This window comes from Eucyclogobius newberryi, unplaced genomic scaffold, assembly GCF_026437365.1.
Source record: "Eucyclogobius newberryi isolate DKJ021-1_F unplaced genomic scaffold, fEucNew1.0.hap1 SCAF_15, whole genome shotgun sequence".
Classification (NCBI taxonomy): domain Eukaryota; kingdom Metazoa; phylum Chordata; class Actinopteri; order Gobiiformes; family Gobiidae; genus Eucyclogobius; species Eucyclogobius newberryi.
The window spans coordinates 33,870,626-33,891,982 of NW_027315779.1; the positions used below are offsets into that span (position 1 = coordinate 33,870,626).

Below are 21,357 nucleotides of genomic sequence, written 5' to 3' on the forward strand. Positions count from 1 at the left end.
CTGTAGGTGTGGCCTGCTGGAGCAGCAGCATCACAGAGCGGGAGAGGAAGAAGCTGGACAAAGCTCCGTCCTGGGCTGTCCTCTGGACTCGGTGCAGGAGGTAGGGGACAGAAGGGTCCTGGCTAAACTCACATCTATGCTGGACCATGAGTCTCACCCCCTGCAGGACACTCTGTCCCCTGCAGGACACTCTATCCGCTCTGGAGAGCAGCTTCAGTGAGAGACTGATCCACCCTCGCTGTGTGAAGGAAAGGTTTCGTAGGTCTTTCCTTCTGCTGCTGTCAGACTTTATAACAAACACTGTTAGTCCTGAATCAAATCAATTTATTTTTGTAAGGCCCAAAATCACAACAACAGTTGCCTCTGAGGGCCACAGGGAGAAATGAATCAACAATGTCTGTGGTGGCGAGGGACAATGTCCCAGGGTCCTCTGTCCTTAGACTCTCCTTCTCGGCCAGGAAAAACTACAAAAAAAACCTCGCAATACTGACCTAACCATGTGCAATTCTGTCGTATGTACAATTACTGTGAAATTCATGTGCAATTACTGTCGTGATCACATGCAATGGTATTTATGTATTTATTCATTTATTTATTTTTATCTTTATTATTTTTCTATAGGAGTTTTTGTTTGTAGAAGATCTTCTACTGAAAGTATTTTTCAAACTTCCTTTAAGTGATCTGTTCTTTTCTTCTGTATCTACCTCTGTATCTACCTGCGTTGCAACAATGGAATTTCCCCATGTCGGACAATAAAGGAATATCTTATCTTATCTCTTTCACAGAAACACAACACAATGTGGGACATACAATACCATGTATGGACTTTTATAATATCCCATTTAAATGTTCTATCAGCCCAACCCAGTTCTTCTGGTTAGAACTGGCCCTGAGTCAAAGAACTCAGACCCTGTGGTGACAAACCCACTTTGTTTTTCTTGGGACAAGCTATGGAGAATTTATTCGAAGACAATTCTAAAATGGAGACATTTTTTATTCAGACTGTCTCCATGTTTCAGTGTGTGATTAAAATCTGTAACTAAACTTTGTTTGTAAACACATGCCATGTAAGATAAGATAAGATATTCCTTTATTGTGTTAAATATCTAATGTGTATGCGATATTTGCCATAATGTACATTCCCTTATTACCTGCTAATGATGTGTGTATTTTTGACAATGTTGTAATACTTTGTCATATATATACATATATATATATATATATATATATATATATATATATATATGTATATATATCTCTATAGCTATAGCTATAGCGATTCAAATAAATACTACAACAGATATAGGAATCAATAAGAGAATTGTTGAAGAGTTAATAAAAGCAATCATCATTATCATTGTTATTGATACAATCTACATTTTTTCTAATACAATTTGAATGGCTTCTTTTAACTTTTCCACTTCCCTCCTCCCCAGCATGTCCGGTCCTAACAGTTCATCAGAGTGGTCCATAGAAGGGCGTCGCCTGGTCCCGCTCATGCCCAGGCTGGTTCCTCAGACAGCCTTTACTGTCTCTGCTAATGCTGTGGCCAGTGCTACGGCCAATCAGAACGCCACTCTGCTGCTTCCTTCTCAAACAGGAAACAAAGAAGGTGGGTCCATCCTACAATGCTCTTGACCATAGAAGTTCTCCATCTCTACCCGTCACACTCTTGACCTCTGCTAACCAGAGCTACATCAAATCCCATGTTTTATTTATTTATTGACCTTTATTTCACCCGGAATTCTCTTGTTTTGTCACAAGTGAATGGTGAAAATCTGCTCTCATCACCAGTAACATGTAAAAGAGGATGTTTGGTGTCACCAGAAGTCTACACTTAGTTACACAAGTTAGATGCCAATTATTATACACGCCGAATATGATCTAAAATAAAACATCAAACGCTTTACACAATCAACAGGGACTTTTAACGAGGCTTTGATGCCTAAATGTGGTCATTGGCTTGGTACAAGTAAACATTTCTATTCATAACGTGCATTCAGGGCTCCCGATATACCGTCCCGTCAAACACAGCCCTGTCAGTTTCATCACTTGGTGGTGGAGTGGCAACAGTATCAGGACGGTGCCAGTATCATCATCTTTAATGAGAGCCAGACGCACCCGTGTGTAAGTTTTCCTCGTCCTCCTCTAATGGTGCATTCAGACCACCGCATCAAGGCGTCCTGTTTATATTCAAAGTCTATGTGGTGCGTGTCCAGGGCGTTTGGAGTGTTTGATGCGGTGCGTGTTGGGCTTCCAGAGTGTCCGACATAGGAATTGAACAAAGGTGACCTTTGGTGGCCGACACGGCACAGTAACCATCCATCCATGCATCCATCGACTTCCGCTTATTTGGGTCCGGGTCGCGGGGGCAGTAGTCTAAGCAGAGACTTCCAGACTTCCCTCTCCCCAGACACTTCTTCCAACTCCTCTGGGGGGATCCCGAGGTGTTCCCTGGCAAGCTGATAGACATAGTCCCTCTAACGTGTCTTGGGTCTTCCCCGGGGCCTCTTCCCGGTGGGACATGCCCAGGAGGCTCCGGAACAGATGCCCGAGCCACCTCAGCTGGAGGAGCAGCGGCTCTACTCCGAGCTCCCCCCGTGTGACTGAGCTCCTCACCTTATCTCTAAGGGAGCGCCCAGCCACCCTGAGGAGGAAACTCATTTCGACCGCTTTTATCCGCGATCTTGTTCTTTCGGTCACTACCCAAAGCTCATGACCATAGGTGAGGTCAGAACGTAGACCGACTGGTAAATCGAGATCTTTGTCTTTCGCCTCATACACACCAAAGCCACTCTCTCAACCTGGTCCGCCATCACCAAGGAAACGGCTACACCGGGAAACACAACAGTTCCAGGTCGGACGCACGTTTGCTGGTGTGTTTATTTTTTTTGCGGTCTGAAAGCACTTATAAAGCTTAGTTTATGCTTGAGGAGGATAATCCAAGCTTAAAGAGAAGACGTTAGCAGTATGTTCTGTGAGTTCATGGCATTTTATTGGTGTGTTTCTTTCCACTATTTCATGTAGAGCACTCAATCACCAGTTTGGAGTTAAATTGTGAACATTTAAAATAGCGTTCAATAAGTGTACCAATACACTCTTTTTAGTTCAATCAGCCGATGGCTGCTCCATTATAGAAAATATAATCACAATATTCTTTGTCATTGTAATCACGATTATTCGAACTATTATTCACTTTGGTTTAAAAACCTAAATGACATGTCTTCTGTCCCTATAGGATAAAGAATCAATTTGTTTATTAAGATATTTTTAATAAAAGTATTTCCACTGCCTTTCTGCTTATCTACACATCTAAATGAGTTTTTGACTCATTTCTAGTTTGGCCCACTTTAATTTGCACTTCCTATCGGTCTATTATGTGTTCTTATTTATTGAATTCATTTGACCTGTTGATCTATATAGTGCTAAAATTAAATGCTTTAATGCATGAATTAATGAATTCATAATATATGTCATTAATGTCATTATGATACATAAATGATTTGTAATAATTGAATTTGATAAATGATTCAATTAAATTATAAATAATCTTTCATCAAACTCAAAGGGCGGGACTTGGTCTGCTCTGGCAGAGGTTCTACGGAGGGGTCAAAGGTCAGGGGGCACTGCCTTTTTCTATGATGTCGCTCAGATTAGTTGGAAAATTATGGAAATGTATCACTGCTGTTTCAATCAAAATGCACTTCAGAGTGTGTTTCTGAAAAACCCTAAAGCCCGAGGCACGTTCACTATATTCACACGTCTGAGGAAATGGACTTGTGCATCACGGCTGCTCCTGTCTTCAGTGGGACGAGGAGGAGGCGTGGCTCTGTCCTCGTACCACGTGGGTAAATGTTTAATGGGTAAATTGGCAGAAAGGTGATGGTCAAATATTTCAATAACAAAAGTTTGTTTTTGTTTTTATAATAATACAAATTAAGGGAGCGGAGGAACATTGGGATTGATTTTCAAGACAGTCCCCAAAAAAGTCAGTCTGGAGCCCTGCATGTGTTATTTGGGGGCTAATGCTAAGAGCTATAGTAATGCTGTGTATTTGTATGTGGCCCTCTCTGCTAATCCTGACAATGCTCGTGTAGCACTGCTCCTGCACCCACAGGTCACTGACACAGCACCCACAGGTCACGGACACGGCACCCACAGGTCACAGACACGGCACCCACAGGTCACGGACACGGCACCCACAGGTCACGAACACAGCACCCACAGGTCACAGACACAGCACCCACAGGTCACAGACACAGCACCCACAGGTCACGAACACAGCACCCACAGGTCACAGACACAGCACCCACAGGTCACAGACACAGCACCCACAGGTCACAGACACAGCACCCACAGGTCACGGACACGGCACCCACAGGTCACAGACACAGCACCCACAGGTCACGGACACGGCACCCACAGGTCACGGACACGGCACCCACAGGTCACGGACACGGCACCCACAGGTCACGGACACGGCACCCACAGGTCACAGACACGGCACCCACAGGTCACAGACACGGCACCCACAGGTCACGGACACGGCACCCACAGGCTCTCTTCCTCGTCTCTGGTGACTTTAACCACGCTTCTCTCTCATCTGTCCTGCCAACATACACCCAGTATGTTACCTGCCCCACCAGAGACAATAAAACCCTGGACTTGTTCTTTGCCAACACCAAGGAGGCTCATCCCCCTCCCTCCCCTGGGACCACACCCTTGTACATCTGAGGCCTGTGGTGTCCCGTGAGGTGAGGATGTGGTCTGCTGAGAGCGAGGAGGCTCTGAGGGACTGCTTCAGCACCACTGTCTGGACTGAGCTTTATGACCCACATGGGGAGGACATCAATACCATCACAGAGTGCATCACAGACTACATAAAGCAGTTTGTATACCGGGCTGGCATCGGAGTGGAGGACGCCGTCATCTCCCTGCTGCACCACTCTCTCTCTCACCTGGAAAAGCCTGGCAGCTCTGTGAGGATCCTGTTCTTGATCTCTCCAGCGCCTTCAACACCATCAGCTCCTGAGGGACAAGCTGGAGACGGCTGGTGTGGAGTACGACCTGCAGAGTGGATCCTGGACTACCTCACAGACCGACCCCAGTTTGTGAGAGCCCGGAACTGTGTGTCTGACACTCGGACCTGCAGTGTGGGGGACCTGCAGTGTGGGGACCTGCAGTGTGAGGGACCTGCAGTGTGGGGGACCTGCAGTGTGGGGACCTGCAGTGTGAGGGACCTGCAGTGTGGGGGACCTGCAGTGTGAGGGACCTGCAGTGTGGGGGACCTGCAGTGTGAGGGACCTGCAATGTGGGGGACCTGCAGTGTGGGGGACCTGCAGTGTGGGGGACCTGCAGTGTGGGGGGGCCCCAGGGCATTGTCCTCGCACCCTTTCTCTTCACCCTTTACACTGCAGACCTCAGACATGGACAGCTGTGTCCTGCAGAAGTTCTCTGACCACTCTGCCATTATGGGACTCATCACTGACGACGATGATGAGGAGGACAGAGGACTGGAGCAGGACTTTGTGGACTGGTGTCAGCGGAACCACCTCCTCATCAACGCGGGGAAGACCAAGGAGATGGTGGTGGACTTCCACAGAGGCCACTCTTTGTACTGAAGATGGCAGAAGTTGGGCTACTCATTCCAGCACCCACTGCTGGTATGTTTTGTTTTTGGTCAAATATAGTTGTCTGCTAAGAAGGTATCATTGTAGATCAAAAGTATTCACGCAATATTATTTCAATTACATTTCTTTTTTCCACACTGTGAGAGAGGTTTCTCTGCTCTTAACAGAGTTAAAACGGACCATAGGAACAGGATGTCCCAGAAAACATTGAATAATTTGATAATTGATTGATAATTTGCTGACCGTTAAACCAGAGTTCAACTATAACAAGGCTGTTGATGTTTGGGCTCAAAAGAGAAACCGAAGAATTTAAATGTAAATATCTTTTGTTGACTTGTTGCCCTGCGACGAGTTGGCCACTGTCCAGGGTGTACCCCGTCTAAGGCCCAAAGTCACTGGGATAGGCTCCAGTCACCCGCGACCCATAACAGGAAAAACGGAAGAAAATGAATGAATGACGTGTTGCACAACCCACCACAAAAATAGCATGTAAACAAATACATTGTTGTTGATAAAGTTATATTATTCTTCATTTGTTTGTGTGCCTCTTTTAAGGAGTAGCTATGTGCCCTTTTTAAAAAAAATTCCACTACGCCCTTTTGAAATCCTGGGGGAAACACTGCATACAAGGACCTGGTGTTCACCTGAACCACAAACTGGACTCATAACACAGACTGTACAGGAAGAGCCAGAGTGGGCTCCACCTCCTGAGGAGACTCAGGTCTTTTGGAGTGACAGGGCCACTCCTGACAGGGCCACTCCTGACAGGGCCACTCCTGAAGACCTTCTCTGACTCTGTGGTGCATCAGCTCCTGTAGGTGTGGTCATCACAGAGAGGGAGAGGAAGAAGCTGGACAAAGCTCCGTCCTGGGCTGTCCTCTGGACTCGGTGCAGGAGGTGGAGGACAGAAGGGTCCTGGCTAAACTCACATCTATGCTGGACCATGAGTGTCGCCCCCTGCAGGACACTCTGTCCCCTGCAGGACACTCTGTCCCCTGCAGGACACTCTGTCCGCTCTGGAGAGCAGCTTTAGGACTGATCCACCCTCGCTGTGTGAAGGAGACGTTTCACACTCTGTCCTTCTGCTGCTGTCACACTCTTCAACAAACACTGTTTGTGTCACTCTGCTTCAGAATCATGTGCAATACTGTGACATACTGTCAATCATCCTGGTGCAATATTTTCTGTCCGTATAACAGCTGTAAATAGGAGTGTTAGGAAATATTAAATGTTTTATTTTTTAATCAGTTATGCGTTTTTTTATTTTTATACTTTTGTGCCTAATCTGTGTTGCAACACTGGAATTTCCCCTTTGTGGGACAAATAAAGTTTCTTATCCAATCAATTTGTGTCTGTTCTCTTAATATTGTGCCCCTCATAAATCCTATGGACACCTTGGTACTGATGATTCTGTACATTGTGACATACACTTTAGAACCCTGTTTTGTGTTTGTGCGTGTGTTTGTCTTGCAGTGGTGGTGTGTTACTCCTACACCAGCACCACTGGCACCTCCAGCTGTGCTACGGCCCCTGGGGGAGTGATGGGGGCCATAGTGAAGTCCCCTCGGCCCCCCAGCCCCTCCTCCAACGTGGTGGTGCTGCCCAGTGGAAGCACCGTCTATGTCAAGAGTGAGTTTACTACACGACCTGCTACACACGACCGTGTGTCTGTGTCTGTGTCTGTGTCTGTGTCTGTGTCTGTCTGTGTGTGTGTCTGTCTGTGTCTCTGTCTGTGTGTGTGTGTGTGTCTGTCTGTGTCTCTGTGTGTGTGTGTGTGTGTGTCTGTCTGTGTCTCTCTGTGTGTGTGTGTGTCTGTCTGTGTCTCTGTTTGTGTCTCTGTGTGTGTCTGTGTGTGTGTCTGTGTCTCTGTGTCTGTCTGTGTCTGTGTCTGTGTCTGTCTGTGTCTCTGTGTGTGTGTGTGTCTGTCTGTGTCTCTGTCTGTGTGTGTGTGTGTGTGTCTGTCTGTGTCTCTGTGTGTGTGTCTGTATGTGTCTCTGTTTGTGTCTCTGTGTGTGTCTGTGTGTGTGTCTGTGTCTCTGTGTGTGTGTGTCTGTCTGTGTGTGTGTGTGTGTCTGTCTGTGTCTCTGTGTGTGTGTGTCTGTCTGTGTCTCTGTCTGTGTGTGTGTGTGTGTCTGTCTGTGTCTCTGTCTGTGTGTGTGTGTGTGTCTGTCTGTGTCTCTGTGTGTGTGTGTGTGTGTGTCTGTCTGTGTCTCTGTGTGTGTGTGTGTGTGTGTCTGTCTGTGTCTCTGTGTGTGTGTGTGTGTGTGTGTCTGTCTGTGTCTCTGTTTGTGTCTCTGTGTGTGTCTGTGTGTGTGTCTGTGTCTCTGTGTGTGTCTGTGTGTGTGTCTGTCTGTGTCTCTGTGTGTGTCTGTCTGTGTCTCTGTGTGTGTCTCTGTGTGTGTCTGTGTGTGTGTCTGTGTCTCTGTGTGTGTGTGTGTCTGTCTGTGTCTCTCTGTGTGTGTGTGTGTCTGTGTCTCTGTCTGTGTGTGTGTGTGTGTCTGTCTGTGTCTCTGTGTGTGTGTGTGTGTGTGTCTGTCTGTGTCTCTGTGTGTGTGTGTGTGTGTCTGTCTGTGTCTCTGTGTGTGTGTGTGTGTGTGTGTCTGTCTGTGTCTCTGTTTGTGTCTCTGTGTGTGTCTGTGTGTGTGTCTGTGTCTCTGTGTGTGTCTGTGTGTGTGTCTGTGTCTCTGTGTGTGTGTGTGTGTGTGTCTGTCTGTGTCTCTGTGTGTGTCTGTCTGTGTCTCTGTGTGTGTGTCTGTGTCTCTGTGTGTGTGTGTGTCTGTCTGTGTCTCTCTGTGTGTGTGTGTGTCTGTGCCTGTCTGTGTGTTTGTCAGCTTGTGTTCTGGTTCGGTCCTGGTCCGGTCCTGGTTTGACGCCCCCAAAACTCCATTTGCTCATTAAATCCTCTGGACAACAATGTGAAAATTCTCAAGGCATCAGCGTAACAGCAGCCGCCGGCCCGGTCAGCCCTCGGACAGTGGTCAGGCTCTCACCCTCTCACGGCTCAGTCTCCGGGTAAACTGACTGCACATATGCACCTGTCATGCACCTGTGCTCTGACCCCATGGAACAAAGATTCACTGGGCACTTGCCATGGAGCTTGATTTAACGGTGTCAAATTAAATCATTACTAGTTTTCTTTTTTCCAATATTTGTTTTGAAACTGGTTGTTTTCTGATTTTGGATTTCCAATTTCAAAAGGAAGATCAAATGTCCCGCAGATACACAGGCCTTTTCTCTTCCACATGTTGCCCAAAGCCACACGTCCTTCATGCATTATGGGACTTTTGGTTCTAGCAGTAACTATTGCCTAATTAACTTCTTTGTGCTCTGTAGGTGTGAGTTGCTCAGACGAGGACGAGAAACCCCGAAAGCGGCGGAGGACCAACTCGTCCAGTTCGCCCCCGGTCATGCTGAAGGAGGTGGCCAAGGCCTCTCCCCCAGTGTCCAAGAGCATCAGCGTCCCCATGAGCGGCAGCCCCAAGATGAGCAACATCATGCAGAGTATCGCCAACTCTCTGCCCCCTCACCTGTCCCCTGTCAAGATCACCTTCACCAAGCCCACCATCCAGACCACCAACGCCACCACGCAGAAGGTCAGCAACGCCACGTACACCTTCATACAACAGTGTTTGAAGGCGCGGCACTCCTTATAAAAACCTCAAAAGCAGGTTTAGTTCAAGTGTGTGCTGTGTTCACTCACCTAAAGCATTCTGAACACCCTCATTATTCACCGTGATGACTTTTTAAGCGCTTTTCACAATTGACTGTAAAGCGAACAAACATTAGCAGAATAAACAGCTCTGTAATTAGATGCATACAGCACAGCGGTCTCATTTTGACCATAAGAGCTGCTTTGACTATATATCTGAACTAGGGCACAGGGCTGTAACAATATAGGCCATATCGCGGTAGCAATCACTTCAGCAGAAAAGTGAAGATGACTACATATCCCATGATCCTTCACTGTCAGAGACGTTTGAGCCAGTGGGATCCAACACTCACGTTAACAACAACTCGCTCGTTAACAAACCCCTGCTCCTAGTCCCAGATTTGGTTTGATTTTGCCGAAACAACAAGCGACAAACATCCGCACATTTTCACATCAAGTTTTGTTATTTTTTTTTTTTTTTATAGATCAAAAAATGCCTAAGCTCGTTCTGGGCCTCGTGTCCCAGGCTTTATAAATGAGGCCCCAGAGTTCTAATGTGGACAAAACCCTGAATATAAACTTTACTGCGTCGTTTTTATTGGACCTTCACATTTCAAATTGGCACAAAACAAAGTCAAAATGCTTTACAGAATAAGAAAGTGTTATTCGTACTAATATTATTTGTATTATTCCACCAGGCTGTTCTCCGTGTAGGTTCTTGACATAACGTGAATTTCCCAAGAATCACAGGATAATAATTTGGATATTATGCTTATTATTGTACGCAAAACCTCAATATCGTGAGCCTTCCCACAATAACGCAATAGATTTCATACTGCTATAATATCTTATTGTGAGGTTTGCATATAGTTACATGTCTACTGGGGCAAAACAGATTTTACTTAATATTTTAACTTAACTCTTTAAACCCTTTTAACCCTTTAAATAAAAACAATAAAATCTGTGCACACGGCTGAACAAAAGACTCTATAACTGCTGTTTGAACACATGGTTTAGTCCGGATTAGGACTGGACCACGGTGTCAAGTTGCTAGCGTTAGCCGCTTACCTTCGCTTGCCCTGTTAAAAGATCAAGAACCAAGTATAATAAACCATGTATGATTAATATTAGTGCATAAATACTGCATCCACTGTTGGAGTTTCATCAAACCTGTTACAGTTGCATGGGGCACTGGCACAACTGTGTATTACAAATATATTTAGGAAAGACAAATGAAAGGCAGACTGGACAGACTTATAGAGTTCTAAGATGTTATAGCCAAATAAAATGCCTAAATACAAATCTGTAAAGTAAGAGGAAGTGTGGACCAGCTTCTATAATGAATCAAATGTATAACAATACTCTGGTTTACAATAAACTAAATGGAAAAAAAAGGAATTGCATATGTTACAAAATACCAGAAAACCCCCATCCATGAAGGAGCTGTGAACCTCACCCAGGACATGACATGTTCTCACACCACGTTCTGTCTTTGTGTTGTGGTGGAGCAGGTGATCATCGTGACCACGTCCCCGAGCTCCGGCTTCGTCCCAAACATTCTGTCCAAGTCACACACGCCCAACAGCGCCGCCATGTCCAAGCTGGGCTCCACGGGCATGCTCAGCCCGCTCTCTCACAAGCAGACAGTGGTGTTCCCCTCCAGCTCAAGCTCCTCCCACACCGTCGCCGTGACAACTGTGGTGTCCTCTTCACCCTCTGTGCTCATGTCCACCATGGCTCCATGTGAGTTTACTCTGATTCTACTGTGTGTGTGAGAAGTGGTTAGGGCTATGGTGTCAAGATTATTAGCTCCATTTTTAGAAGCAAACTTAAGTCTTTTTAGTTCTGTCTAAAAAATAGCCCAAAAAAACCCCTAAATGTTAAGAACTTTTTTTTATCTGGCTGTTTAAGTCACGTTTAACCTTATTTTGTATTTCAAAAAGTGCACTTCTTGTAAAGCTGCTCACAGACTTGGTGTTGCTCACGGTCTCTGTAATCGCAGATAATCCTTCAATCTTTTTTCTCACAATAATCCGAACATTTCCGAAGATTTGACATTGCGACGTCCCAAGTTTTAGATAAGTTTGAATCTAAATTAGGACGAATGAAACTACGTTCTGAAGTCCAACCAGCATGTGCTCTTTCCTCTAGCGTGTCCTTCAGCTGGAGTGAAGGTGGCGCCGGCCCGACTGCCCTCGCCAAAGACCCTGGTGGGCTCTCCCTCCCAGATCCTGGCCCAGCTGCCCAAACAGCAGTCCCCCAAGCAGCTGCAGCAGAGCTCTACTATGGGAACAACCAGTGTGAGCCAGAGCCCGGGCTCCAGCGCCTCCCCAGGGGCCAAACCCACCATCCAGATCAAACAGGAGTCAGGTAGGAATACAAAGCATACGATGATATGTATGATATGTATGATATAGTGTGAGCACAGGTCCATGATGTAAATGTGTCCACAGGAGTGAAGATCATCACTCAGCAGGTGCAGCCCTCCAAGATCCTGCCCAAGCCCTCGTCTGTGGCTCTGGCCAGCAGCAGCTCCTCCCCCATCATGGTGGTGAGCAGCAACGGAGCCATCATGACCACCAAGCTGGTCTCTCAGCCCACCGGTGAGACATGGCACACACAGCAGGGGCTTTTACCAGTCCTCACGCTGTCTTCAGCTCTGGATGACCCACAGGCTATTGTAGAACGCCTCCCACTTCCTCAACATGTAAAAGGGTTTGTAACTCGCACACCATCTTTGAGGTTGAGGGTGTAACTCAGGGCTGTCGAACTCATTTTGGGTCACGGGCTGAATGTTGACGCTCAGGCTGGGTCACGGGCCCAACACGAGGTAAAAAATGAAAACACAAAAAGTACAAGAAATGTGACTGTGTCGTTGCTGAAAAAAAACTGTCTAAAGACCAGGCTGTAGTTTGGAACAAAGTCTAAACAATACAGATATAACATTTTTCTTTTTTTTTTCTTATTTCGGACACTAAAGTAAATGAACAAAGGGAAAATGGGAGACATGAGAGAATCTTTGTCGTATGCAGTGTTTCCTCCAGCCCTTTAGCGGAGCGGCCGACACGCCCTCATCCTGAACCAATCAAACGCCTCATGTATCAGCTCTACGTAGCGGCCGACACGCCCTCATCCTGAACCAATCAAAAGCCTCATGTATCAGCTCTACGTAGCGGGCGACACGCCCTCATCCTGAACCAATCAAAAGCCTCATGTATCAGCTCTGCGTAGCGGCCGACACGCCCTCATCCTGAACCAATCAAAAGCCTCATGTATCAGCTCTACGTAGCGGGCGACACGCCCTCATCCTGAACCAATCAAAAGCCTCATGTATCAGCTCTGCGTAGCGGGCGATAGTTCGGTAAAGTTAGCGTCATTTTCACAGATTCAGACTTCCGAGGTCAAGAGCTTCAAAACGCACAAGTCTTTACAGATCATACACATGCCTGAATACTCTTATTTATTGATTCACAATTCATAAAATAAAGAACGTTTTTCAATATTTTATGAATTGTGAATCAAAATGAATTGAAATGTAAGATTTCTGAATCTTTATGCCCACAGTTTGTAGTTCAAAGAGTCGATGTAAAACTAAACTTGATTTAATCTGTCAAACAGTATTGATCCACAAGAGACATGACTTTGTAGCACACACATTACAATGAGAAGAGAAAGAACAATAGTAACAAAATTAAATAAATAAAGTCGCAAAAGATACGAGACAAAATAAGATAACATCTATTTCTGCTCAAGGCTTTGGTAAAGATCTAAGACATACGGGTGAGTTGAAGGTTAAAGGTTAAAAACGACACATTACTGAAGTACAGATACAGAATCTTGACATTTCTGCAGTAAATTCTCAACATGGATGTTCATTTTCATGATATATTGCAGCTCAAATCACCGCTTTCTAATGTCCTTTTTGTTTTCCCTGTCGCAGCCTCACAATCGACGTACACCCGCCCCACTGTCAGCCCGAGTCTCGGGGCCCGGCTCTCTGCTTCCAGTGGAGGGGCCACCTACGTGAAGACCACCAGCGGAAGTATCATCACTGTGGTGCCCAAGTCTCTGGCCAGTTTAGGAGGGAAGATCATCAGCAGCAACATCGTGTCTGGTGAGAACTCTTCTAATTGATTTTACAGTTCGAAATGTACTTCTCTGGCTGGTAAAACGTGCAGTTCCTCATTGGATCGCCTGTAGATACAGTCAGCAGTCGTTACCCAGGGAACCTGAGTGAGCCGTGCCTTTCTCTCTCTCAGAGGCCTGTGCTGAGCCTCTGTGTGGAACCATGGAGCAAAGCTCACATCAGAGGAGACAAACTGTTTTTGACACTTTTTATTTCATGTAAAACAACCCAGGAACCACTGAAATACCACCCACTGTGTTCTTTCTCCGAGAGCGCCATGCACCGATCACCACGATCAGAGGCAACGCACACGCTCTGAAACCTGCCTCAATCATATTTGTCTTGAAATATGAACAGAAGAGGCTCATAACCTGCTCCCACAACTGTGATGTCCTAAGAGAGGAACCGAGAGGAACCGAGAGGAGGCGAGAGGAGGCGAGGGGAGACGAGAGGAGGCGAGAGGAGGCGAGAGGAGGCGAGGGGAGACGAGAGGAGGCGAGGGGAGACGAGAGGAGGCGAGAGGAGGCGAGAGGAGGCGAGAGGAGACGAGAGGAGGCGAGGGGAGAAGAGAGGAGACGAGAGGAACCGAGAGGAGGCGAGAGGAGGCGAGAGGAGGCGAGGGGAGACGAGAGGAGGCGAGGGGAGACGAGAGGAGGCGAGGGGAGACGAGAGGAGGCGAGAGGAGGCGAGGGGAGACGAGAGGAGACGAGAGGAACCGAGAGGAGGCGAGAGGAGGCGAGAGGAGGCGAGGGGAGACGAGAGGAGGCGAGGGGAGACGAGAGGAGGCGAGAGGAGGCGAGAGGAGACGAGAGGAGGCGAGGGGAGACGAGAGGAGGCGAGAGGAGGCGAGAGGAGGCGAGAGGAGACGAGAGGAGACGAGAGGAACCGAGAGGAGGCGAGAGGAGGCGAGAGGAGGCGAGAGGAGGCGAGGGGAGACGAGAGGAGGCGAGGGGAGACGAGAGGAGGCGAGAGGAGGCGAAAGGAGACGAGGGGAGGCGAGGGGAGACGAGAGGAACCGAGAGGAGGCGAAAGGAGACGAGGGGAGGCGAGGGGAGACGAGAGGAACCGAGAGGAGGCGAGGGGAGGCGAGGGGAGACGAGGGGAGGCGAGGGGAGACGAGAGGAGGCGAGAGGAGGCGAGAGGAGGCGAGAGGAGGCGAGGGGAGACGAGAGGAGACGAGAGGAGGCGAGAGGAGGCGAGGGGAGGCGAGGGGAGACGAGAGGAGGCGAGGGGAGACGAGGGGAGGCGAGGGGAGACGAGGGGAGGCGAGGGGAGGCGAGGGGAGGCGAGGGGAGGCGAGGGGAGACGAGGGGAGACGAGAGGAGACGAGAGGAGACGAGAGGAGACGAGGGGAGGCGAGGGGAACCGAGGGGAGGCGAGGGGAGACGAGAGGAGGCGAGGGGAATAGAGAGGAGACGAGATGAACCGAGGGGAACCGAGAGGAGGCGAGAGGAGGCGAGAGGAGGCGAGAGGAGGCGAGATGAACCGAGGGGAGGCGAGGGGAGGCGAGGGGAGGCGAGGGGAGGCGAGAGGAGGCGAGAGGAGGCGAGAGGAGGCGAGAGGAGGCGAGAGGAACCGAGAGGAACCGAGAGGAACCGAGAGGAACCGAGAGGAGGCGAGAGGAACCGCGAGGAGGCGAGACGAGATGAGAGGAGATGAGAGGAGATGAGAGGAGATGAGAGGAGCCGAGCGGAACCCAGAGGAGGCGAGAGGAGGCGAGAGGAGGCGAGAGGAGGCGAGGGGAATAGAGAGGAGACGAGGGGAGCCGAGAGGAGACGGGGGGAACCGGGGGGAACCGGGGGGAACCCCGTGGAGCCGAGAGGAGCCGAGAGGAGCCGAGAGGAGCCGAGAGGAGACGAGAGGAGACGAGAGGAGACGAGAGGAGACGGCGTCTGCTCTTGTGGTTGAACAGTGTATATAAAGCTGACATTAACATGAGGTCCATTAGGGGGCGCTGTGTCTCATGTGTGTGTGTGTTCTGTTGTGTGTCTCTTGTGTGTCTCTTGTGTGTCTCTTGTGTGTGAGTGTGTGTTCTTGTGTGTCTCTTGTGTGTCTCTTGTGTGTGATGAGTGTGTGTTTGTGTGTGTCTCTTGTGTGTCTCTTGTGTGTCTCTTGTGTGTCTCTTGTGTGTCTCTTGTGTGTGATGAGTGTGTGTTCTTGTGTGTCTCTTGTGTGTGTCTCTTGTGTGTCTCTTGTGTGTGATGAGTGTGTGTTCTTGTGTGTCTCTTGTGTGTGTCTCTTGTGTGTGTCTCTTGTGTGTCTCTTGTGTGTGATGAGTGTGTGTTCTTGTGTGTCTCTTGTGTGTGTCTCTTGTGTGTGTCTCTTGTGTGTCTCTTGTGTGTGATGAGTGTGTGTTCTTGTGTGTCTCTTGTGTGTCTCTTGTGTGTCTCTTGTGTGTGATGAGTGTGTGTTCTTGTGTGTCTCTTGTGTGTGTCTCTTGTGTGTTCTTGTGTGTGATGAGTGTGTGCTCTTGTGTGTTTTTGTGTGTCGTAGGCACCACCACAAAGATCACCACGATCCCCATGACGTCCAAGCCCAACGTGATCGTGGTGCAGAAGAGCACGGGGAAAGGAGCCACCATCCAGGGCCTGCCTGGCAAGAACGTGGTGACCACTCTGCTCAACGCTGGGGTCAGCGCCGGGGTCAGCTGGACTTCACTCACTACTGTCCCACATTCCACAAATGTACATATGTCATCTCATCCTATACGTTTGTCCCGTGGACGTCACTCTGTCTTCTGGAATAATCCAGAAGAAGTATTCAATCTTAAAATGTATATTTAGGGTAAAGCTTCCGCTATCTATTCTATCTCCGGTTCTATATTAGTGATCTCTCCATTATTGTCTTCAATTATTTGAGTAATAAGTTCATATTTTTGTACATTACGTGAACCATTTTAAAAGCACATTCAACATTGAAATACATGTTATAGTTCATAGTAATAAACAAAGAACAAATGAAGAGTTTCAGCTTAAAAGAAAACATTGTCCCCAAAACGACAGCATTTCATTTCAGTCCAAACGTTTGTTAGAATCGAGAGTTACGTATGTAACTAAGGTTCTATGAATTCCTCCTGACCGCCAGAGGACGGTGCTTAGCACCTGGATATCTACATGTGCGCAGCACATAGGTCGAGATTAATACCAACAAAGTCACGTGGTGGACGTGACATGGGTGACGTCAGAACCAGCCCATATATATAACTGACACACCCAGCACTCTTTTCTTTCGAAATCCATCCATCCATCCATTTTCTACCGCTTGTTCCCTTTCGGGGTCGCGGGTGACTGGAGCCTATCCCAGTGACTTCGGGCCTTAGGCGGGGTACACCCTGGACAGTGGCCAACTTGTCGCAGGGCTCGAAATGCACTCGCAAAAACTCTGAGTGACAGGAAACTCTGGTGGTCATCCGGAATTCATAGAACCTTAGTTACATACGTAACCCTCGTTCTATTTCATTCCTCCTGACCGCCAGAGGACGGTGCTTAGCACCTGGATGACTCATACCAACAAGGTCACGAAGAGTCTGCTCTTAGCAGGATTAGTTGCCGATTGCAGAAGCAGACAACACCACTGGAGCCACTGGATGAGGAGCCGCCATTCACTCTGTAGAAGCGGGCGAAGGTACAGGAGGAAGCCCACGTAGCTGCAGCACAGATGTCATTCAGTGGGACACCCTTCAGCCCGGCTCAAGAGGTGAACATTCCTCTGGTAGAATGGCAAGTAACTTTGGGAGGCTGAAGAGCCCTAGATCGATACGTCTGAAGGATGGCATCCACAACCCAATGTGAAAGCCTCTGTTTGGAGACAGCAGAGCCTTTTTTGTGACCCCCATAACAAACAAACAGGGCATCCGTGTTGCGAAGCCCAGCTGTCACATTAATATAATACCGCAGCATACGGACAGGACACAAAGGACTAACATCAGAGTCCCCAAGTTCAGACTCTGGTGCATAAACAGCCAGCGAAAGTGGCTGATTAACGTGAAAAGCAGAGACTCTCTTTGGTAAAAAAGATGTGTTAGGCCACAAGGTAACACCAGACATATTCGAATTCCAGCAAATGCAATTGTCAGCGATTGACAAAACATGGAGCTCCCCAATACGCTTTGCAGAGGAGATTGCAAGCAGAAACGCTGCCTTCACTGACGCCCATCTCTCAACTGAGCCCCATCCAATGGCTCAAACAGTGGGGAACACAATCCTTCTAGAACTAATGGAAGATCCCAAGAAGGCACTCGAGTAAGCCTTGGAGGCCGCAGGCGAAGGGCACCCTTTTAAAAAAACAGCATACTAAGGAATGCGACCCCACTGAACGACCATCAATCAAGGAATGGCAGGCTGAAATGGCCGCAACATAAACCTTAATAGTCGAAACCGAAAGATTTTTATCAAATAACGTCTGAAGGTAGTTTAGTAGTACTGGGACAGAGCAGTGCACTGGGTCCACATCACGAGTCCCACACCAACTAACAAACAGTTTCCATCTGTTCTCATACAGCGCTCTTGTCGAGGCAGCACGAGCGTTCAGGATTGTTTGGATAACTGCCTGGTCACAAGAAGTCAACACAGAGTCCGGCCCTTCAATGGCCACAGGTACAGGTGAAGGCGCTCTGGGTGAGAATGCCATATGCTCCCTCCCAGCTGTGACAGGAGATCCTTCCTCTGAGGGAGAGGCCACGGTTTCCCATTGAGAAGTTGGAGAAGCACGGGAAACCATATCCTCCCTGGCCAATACGGAGCAACTAATAACACTCTGTGATTGCTCCTGGCTATCCTGTGTAGCGTTAGCAACAGGAGTGGAAAGGGAGGGAATGCATACAGGAGGCATTCTGGCCCCGGGTGTGCCAGTGCATCTTGCCCCAGTGGACTGTCTGGTTCTGAGAAGGAAAACCACCGTTGACAATGTGTTGTCGCGCTCGAGGCAAATAGATCTACCTCTGCCATGCTGTACATCCCCCAGATTTCCTGCACCACCATCGGGTTCAACCTCCACTTTCCCGGTTGTGGTTTCTGCCGCGAGAGAAAATCTGCAGTGCAATTCTGCACGCCTGACAGATGAACTGCCCTGACACTCTGCAAATGGGGCAGCGCCCACAGGTGGAGCTTCCGTGCCTCCACTAGTGAGTGAACAGATCTTGTGCCCCCTTGATGATTTATGTGGTAAACTGTTGATGTGTTGTCTGTCCGAACAAGAACATGTCTCCCCCTGAGGGCAGGAAGGAAGAACATGAGTGCCAAGCGAACAGCTCGCAGTTCCAGCACGTTTATGTGTTGGAGCCTCTCTCGAGGATTCCAAACACCTCTGACCATCCGGTGGTTCCAGGCAGCCCCCCAGCCTGTAAGTGAGGCGTATGTGACTACTACCGCTCGACGACACGGGAGGGAGCCCAGAGGAACGCCACTGCAAAGGAACTCTCTGTTTCCCCAAGGCCGGAGATGCCGAAGACACGGAGTGGAGAGCTACACAGATCTGTGCTGGTGCAGCAGTAGATGTAGGCCCAGATTGTTGAGCCAAATCTGTAAGGGGCGCAAGTACAGAAGCCCCAGAGGTATCAATGTTGACACGGACGTAAGCTTGCCCATCAACTGAAGAAGCAGACCGAATGACACTCTGATTCCTCTGAACACGAGAAACGAGATTGAGCACATCTGTCACTCTTTGAGGGGACGGAAAAGCCTTCATGGTCACAGATTCGATGGCAATGCCAATGAAGATTAACCTTTTGGCTGGGAATCAATGAGCTCATCGCAACGTTCACTGAAAGCCCCAATTGTGACACATGGTCCAGTAGAATGGAAGTGTCTCCGAGTGCTTGTTCCAGACTCCGAGCACACACAAGCCAGTCGTCCAAGTACGGCAGAATTCTCATTCCGCGGGCTTGAAGGGGCGCAAGAACTGCCGCCACACACCTTGTGAATGTACGGGGCGGCAGAGGCCGAAGGGGAGCACTCTGAACTGGTACGCTTGATCTTCGAAAGCAAAGCGAAGAAACGGTTTGTGGTGTGGTGCCACAGGTACATGGAAATAAGCGTCCTTTAAGTCAACACTTGTGAACCAATCCCCTTCCCTGACCGACTGCAGGACATCCGTGGTACGGAGCATGTGAAAACGTAGCACCTTGACATAATGATTTAGGCGCCTGAGATCGAGAATTGGACGAAAACCTCCATCCTTTTTTGGAACTAGAAAATAAATTGAATAGAACCCCTTTAACTGTTCTGAACTCTGAACAACTTCTATGGCACCTTTCCGCAAAAGTTATTGAATCTCCTGTCGGAGGGCCATGGACCTCACTGGGTCGGAAACAACGGTTCTTTTTACCACCTCGAACTTTGGGGGACGCCGTCTGAACTGAATTTTGTAGCCCTCAAACAGGGTTGAAATCACCCACGGGTCTGTAACGAAGGCCTCCCAACGACCGCGACGGCTTTCGGAAAAACTGCTGGGGGCCAGATGTAGAGTGTCAAACTCTACTTGTTGTGGCCGCCTTGAGGCCTGGGGGGGCGGTCCCGGGCGAACCTGGCGGTCATTTCTTGGGGCCCTGCCTCTTGGTGGCCGAAACGTGGGCTGGAGAGAGGGTCGACTGGCCTGACCGTGGCCATCAAAAACACGTCCAATCCGAGCCGCCGCATCATAACCTTTAGTAATGAGGTCATCCGTAACTCTGCACTGAGGACGTGGGCAACGGGCTTCCGGTCGAGCAGCATCCACAGGCGCTACAACCAGGCCCGCAATAGTGCCATCAACGGAGGGCATGCGATCCAATCCGTACTTAGCTGCATCTTGCATAGCACTCAAACTCCTGAATTTCTTTGGGAAATCAGTAAACGACTTGGGATCTGCCCAACATCGTTGGCGCTCCTCAATGTATGGCAAAGAGGCCGGAACGCTGAATACAGGCTTCTGGGAGACTTTGAAAAAGGCACTTGTAGGGACAGCCGTCACAGGTGTATCTACTCCAAGTCTCGATAAGGCCAACTGAATAGCCTGGTGAACAGAGGAAAACTCAGGCTCTGTCTCCAAGGGCTCCAGGTCTGAGGAGCGGGAGCTCACAACAGAGGGGTTAGGAGAGTGACAGCCTTCTACCCGATCCCCCAGAAAATCTGCACCATCTGCTCTGAACAAAGTATCTGAAGCAGCAATGGATATAGCATCCTCCTGAGGATGATCAGCACTGGAGTCTGTCTGTTTATCCTCATCATCCAGAATGGGGCTAGGCACAGTGGGAGGACCACTAGGTTTTAGACTGAGGAGCAAAGACTTAATCTGAGAAAATTCAGAAGCCAGTGTGTCCACTTTGTGTCCACTTTGGCAGACAACGCCTGATCAGGATGACTTCTCTTGGCCTCAGGGGCCTCCATGCGGGGACGCTTGCGGCGTTTATGGTCCTTAACAGAACTAGAGGCAAGAGTCAGTTTGGGCATAATACTCTCAACCGCTGCCAATCTAGCGGTCCTGTCTGCCAGTGGAATGGAGATACAATTGAAACAGGCATCTTCTGTGAGAACCTGTTTCAGATGTCCAATCCCCAGACAATGTGGACATAGGGTATGGCCATCTTCTGGGCTTAGAGGAGCCAAGCAACTGTTGCAACCATGCAACAGGGATGACATCATCTTTTGAGCTTGCCGAAGCGAATAACACTCACAAGTCACTGGCTCATGTACTGCGCTTAATTAGAAGGCGCGGGTGAACACGCACAGGCTACGTCGCCACAAACTGAGGCAGTAACAACGGGCTAGTGAGCGGGAGAAACACTCACGAGTCCCAGACTTGCGGTGTTACAGGAGCGGAGAGCACTCACGGAACACCGGTTGAGATTGAGAATAGTCAGTAACCACGGTGCCGTTGGAGCGAAAAAACACTCACGAGGCACCGGGTCACGCAGGTGTAAAAATACAATACAACCGAAGTATAGCTAGCAACAAGACAAGCTAATAAACGGTCAA

The 21,357-nt window shown here is 48.7% G+C and overlaps 1 protein-coding gene across 1 annotated transcript in view; it reads left to right on the forward strand.

Annotated features, from left to right (window-relative positions):
• The window catches only part of emsy (EMSY transcriptional repressor, BRCA2 interacting), a 56,849-nt gene that overhangs the window by 13,034 nt on the left and 22,458 nt on the right, over positions 1–21,357 (forward strand). The window contains exons 5-12 of the mRNA XM_072447013.1: positions 1,437–1,612; positions 7,104–7,259; positions 8,964–9,223; positions 10,791–11,022; positions 11,431–11,649; positions 11,733–11,882; positions 13,220–13,393; positions 15,899–16,035. Of these exons, the coding sequence (XP_072303114.1) occupies positions 1,437–1,612; positions 7,104–7,259; positions 8,964–9,223; positions 10,791–11,022; positions 11,431–11,649; positions 11,733–11,882; positions 13,220–13,393; positions 15,899–16,035 (1,504 nt within the window). The remainder of the gene's footprint in view (positions 1–1,436; positions 1,613–7,103; positions 7,260–8,963; positions 9,224–10,790; positions 11,023–11,430; positions 11,650–11,732; positions 11,883–13,219; positions 13,394–15,898; positions 16,036–21,357) is intronic.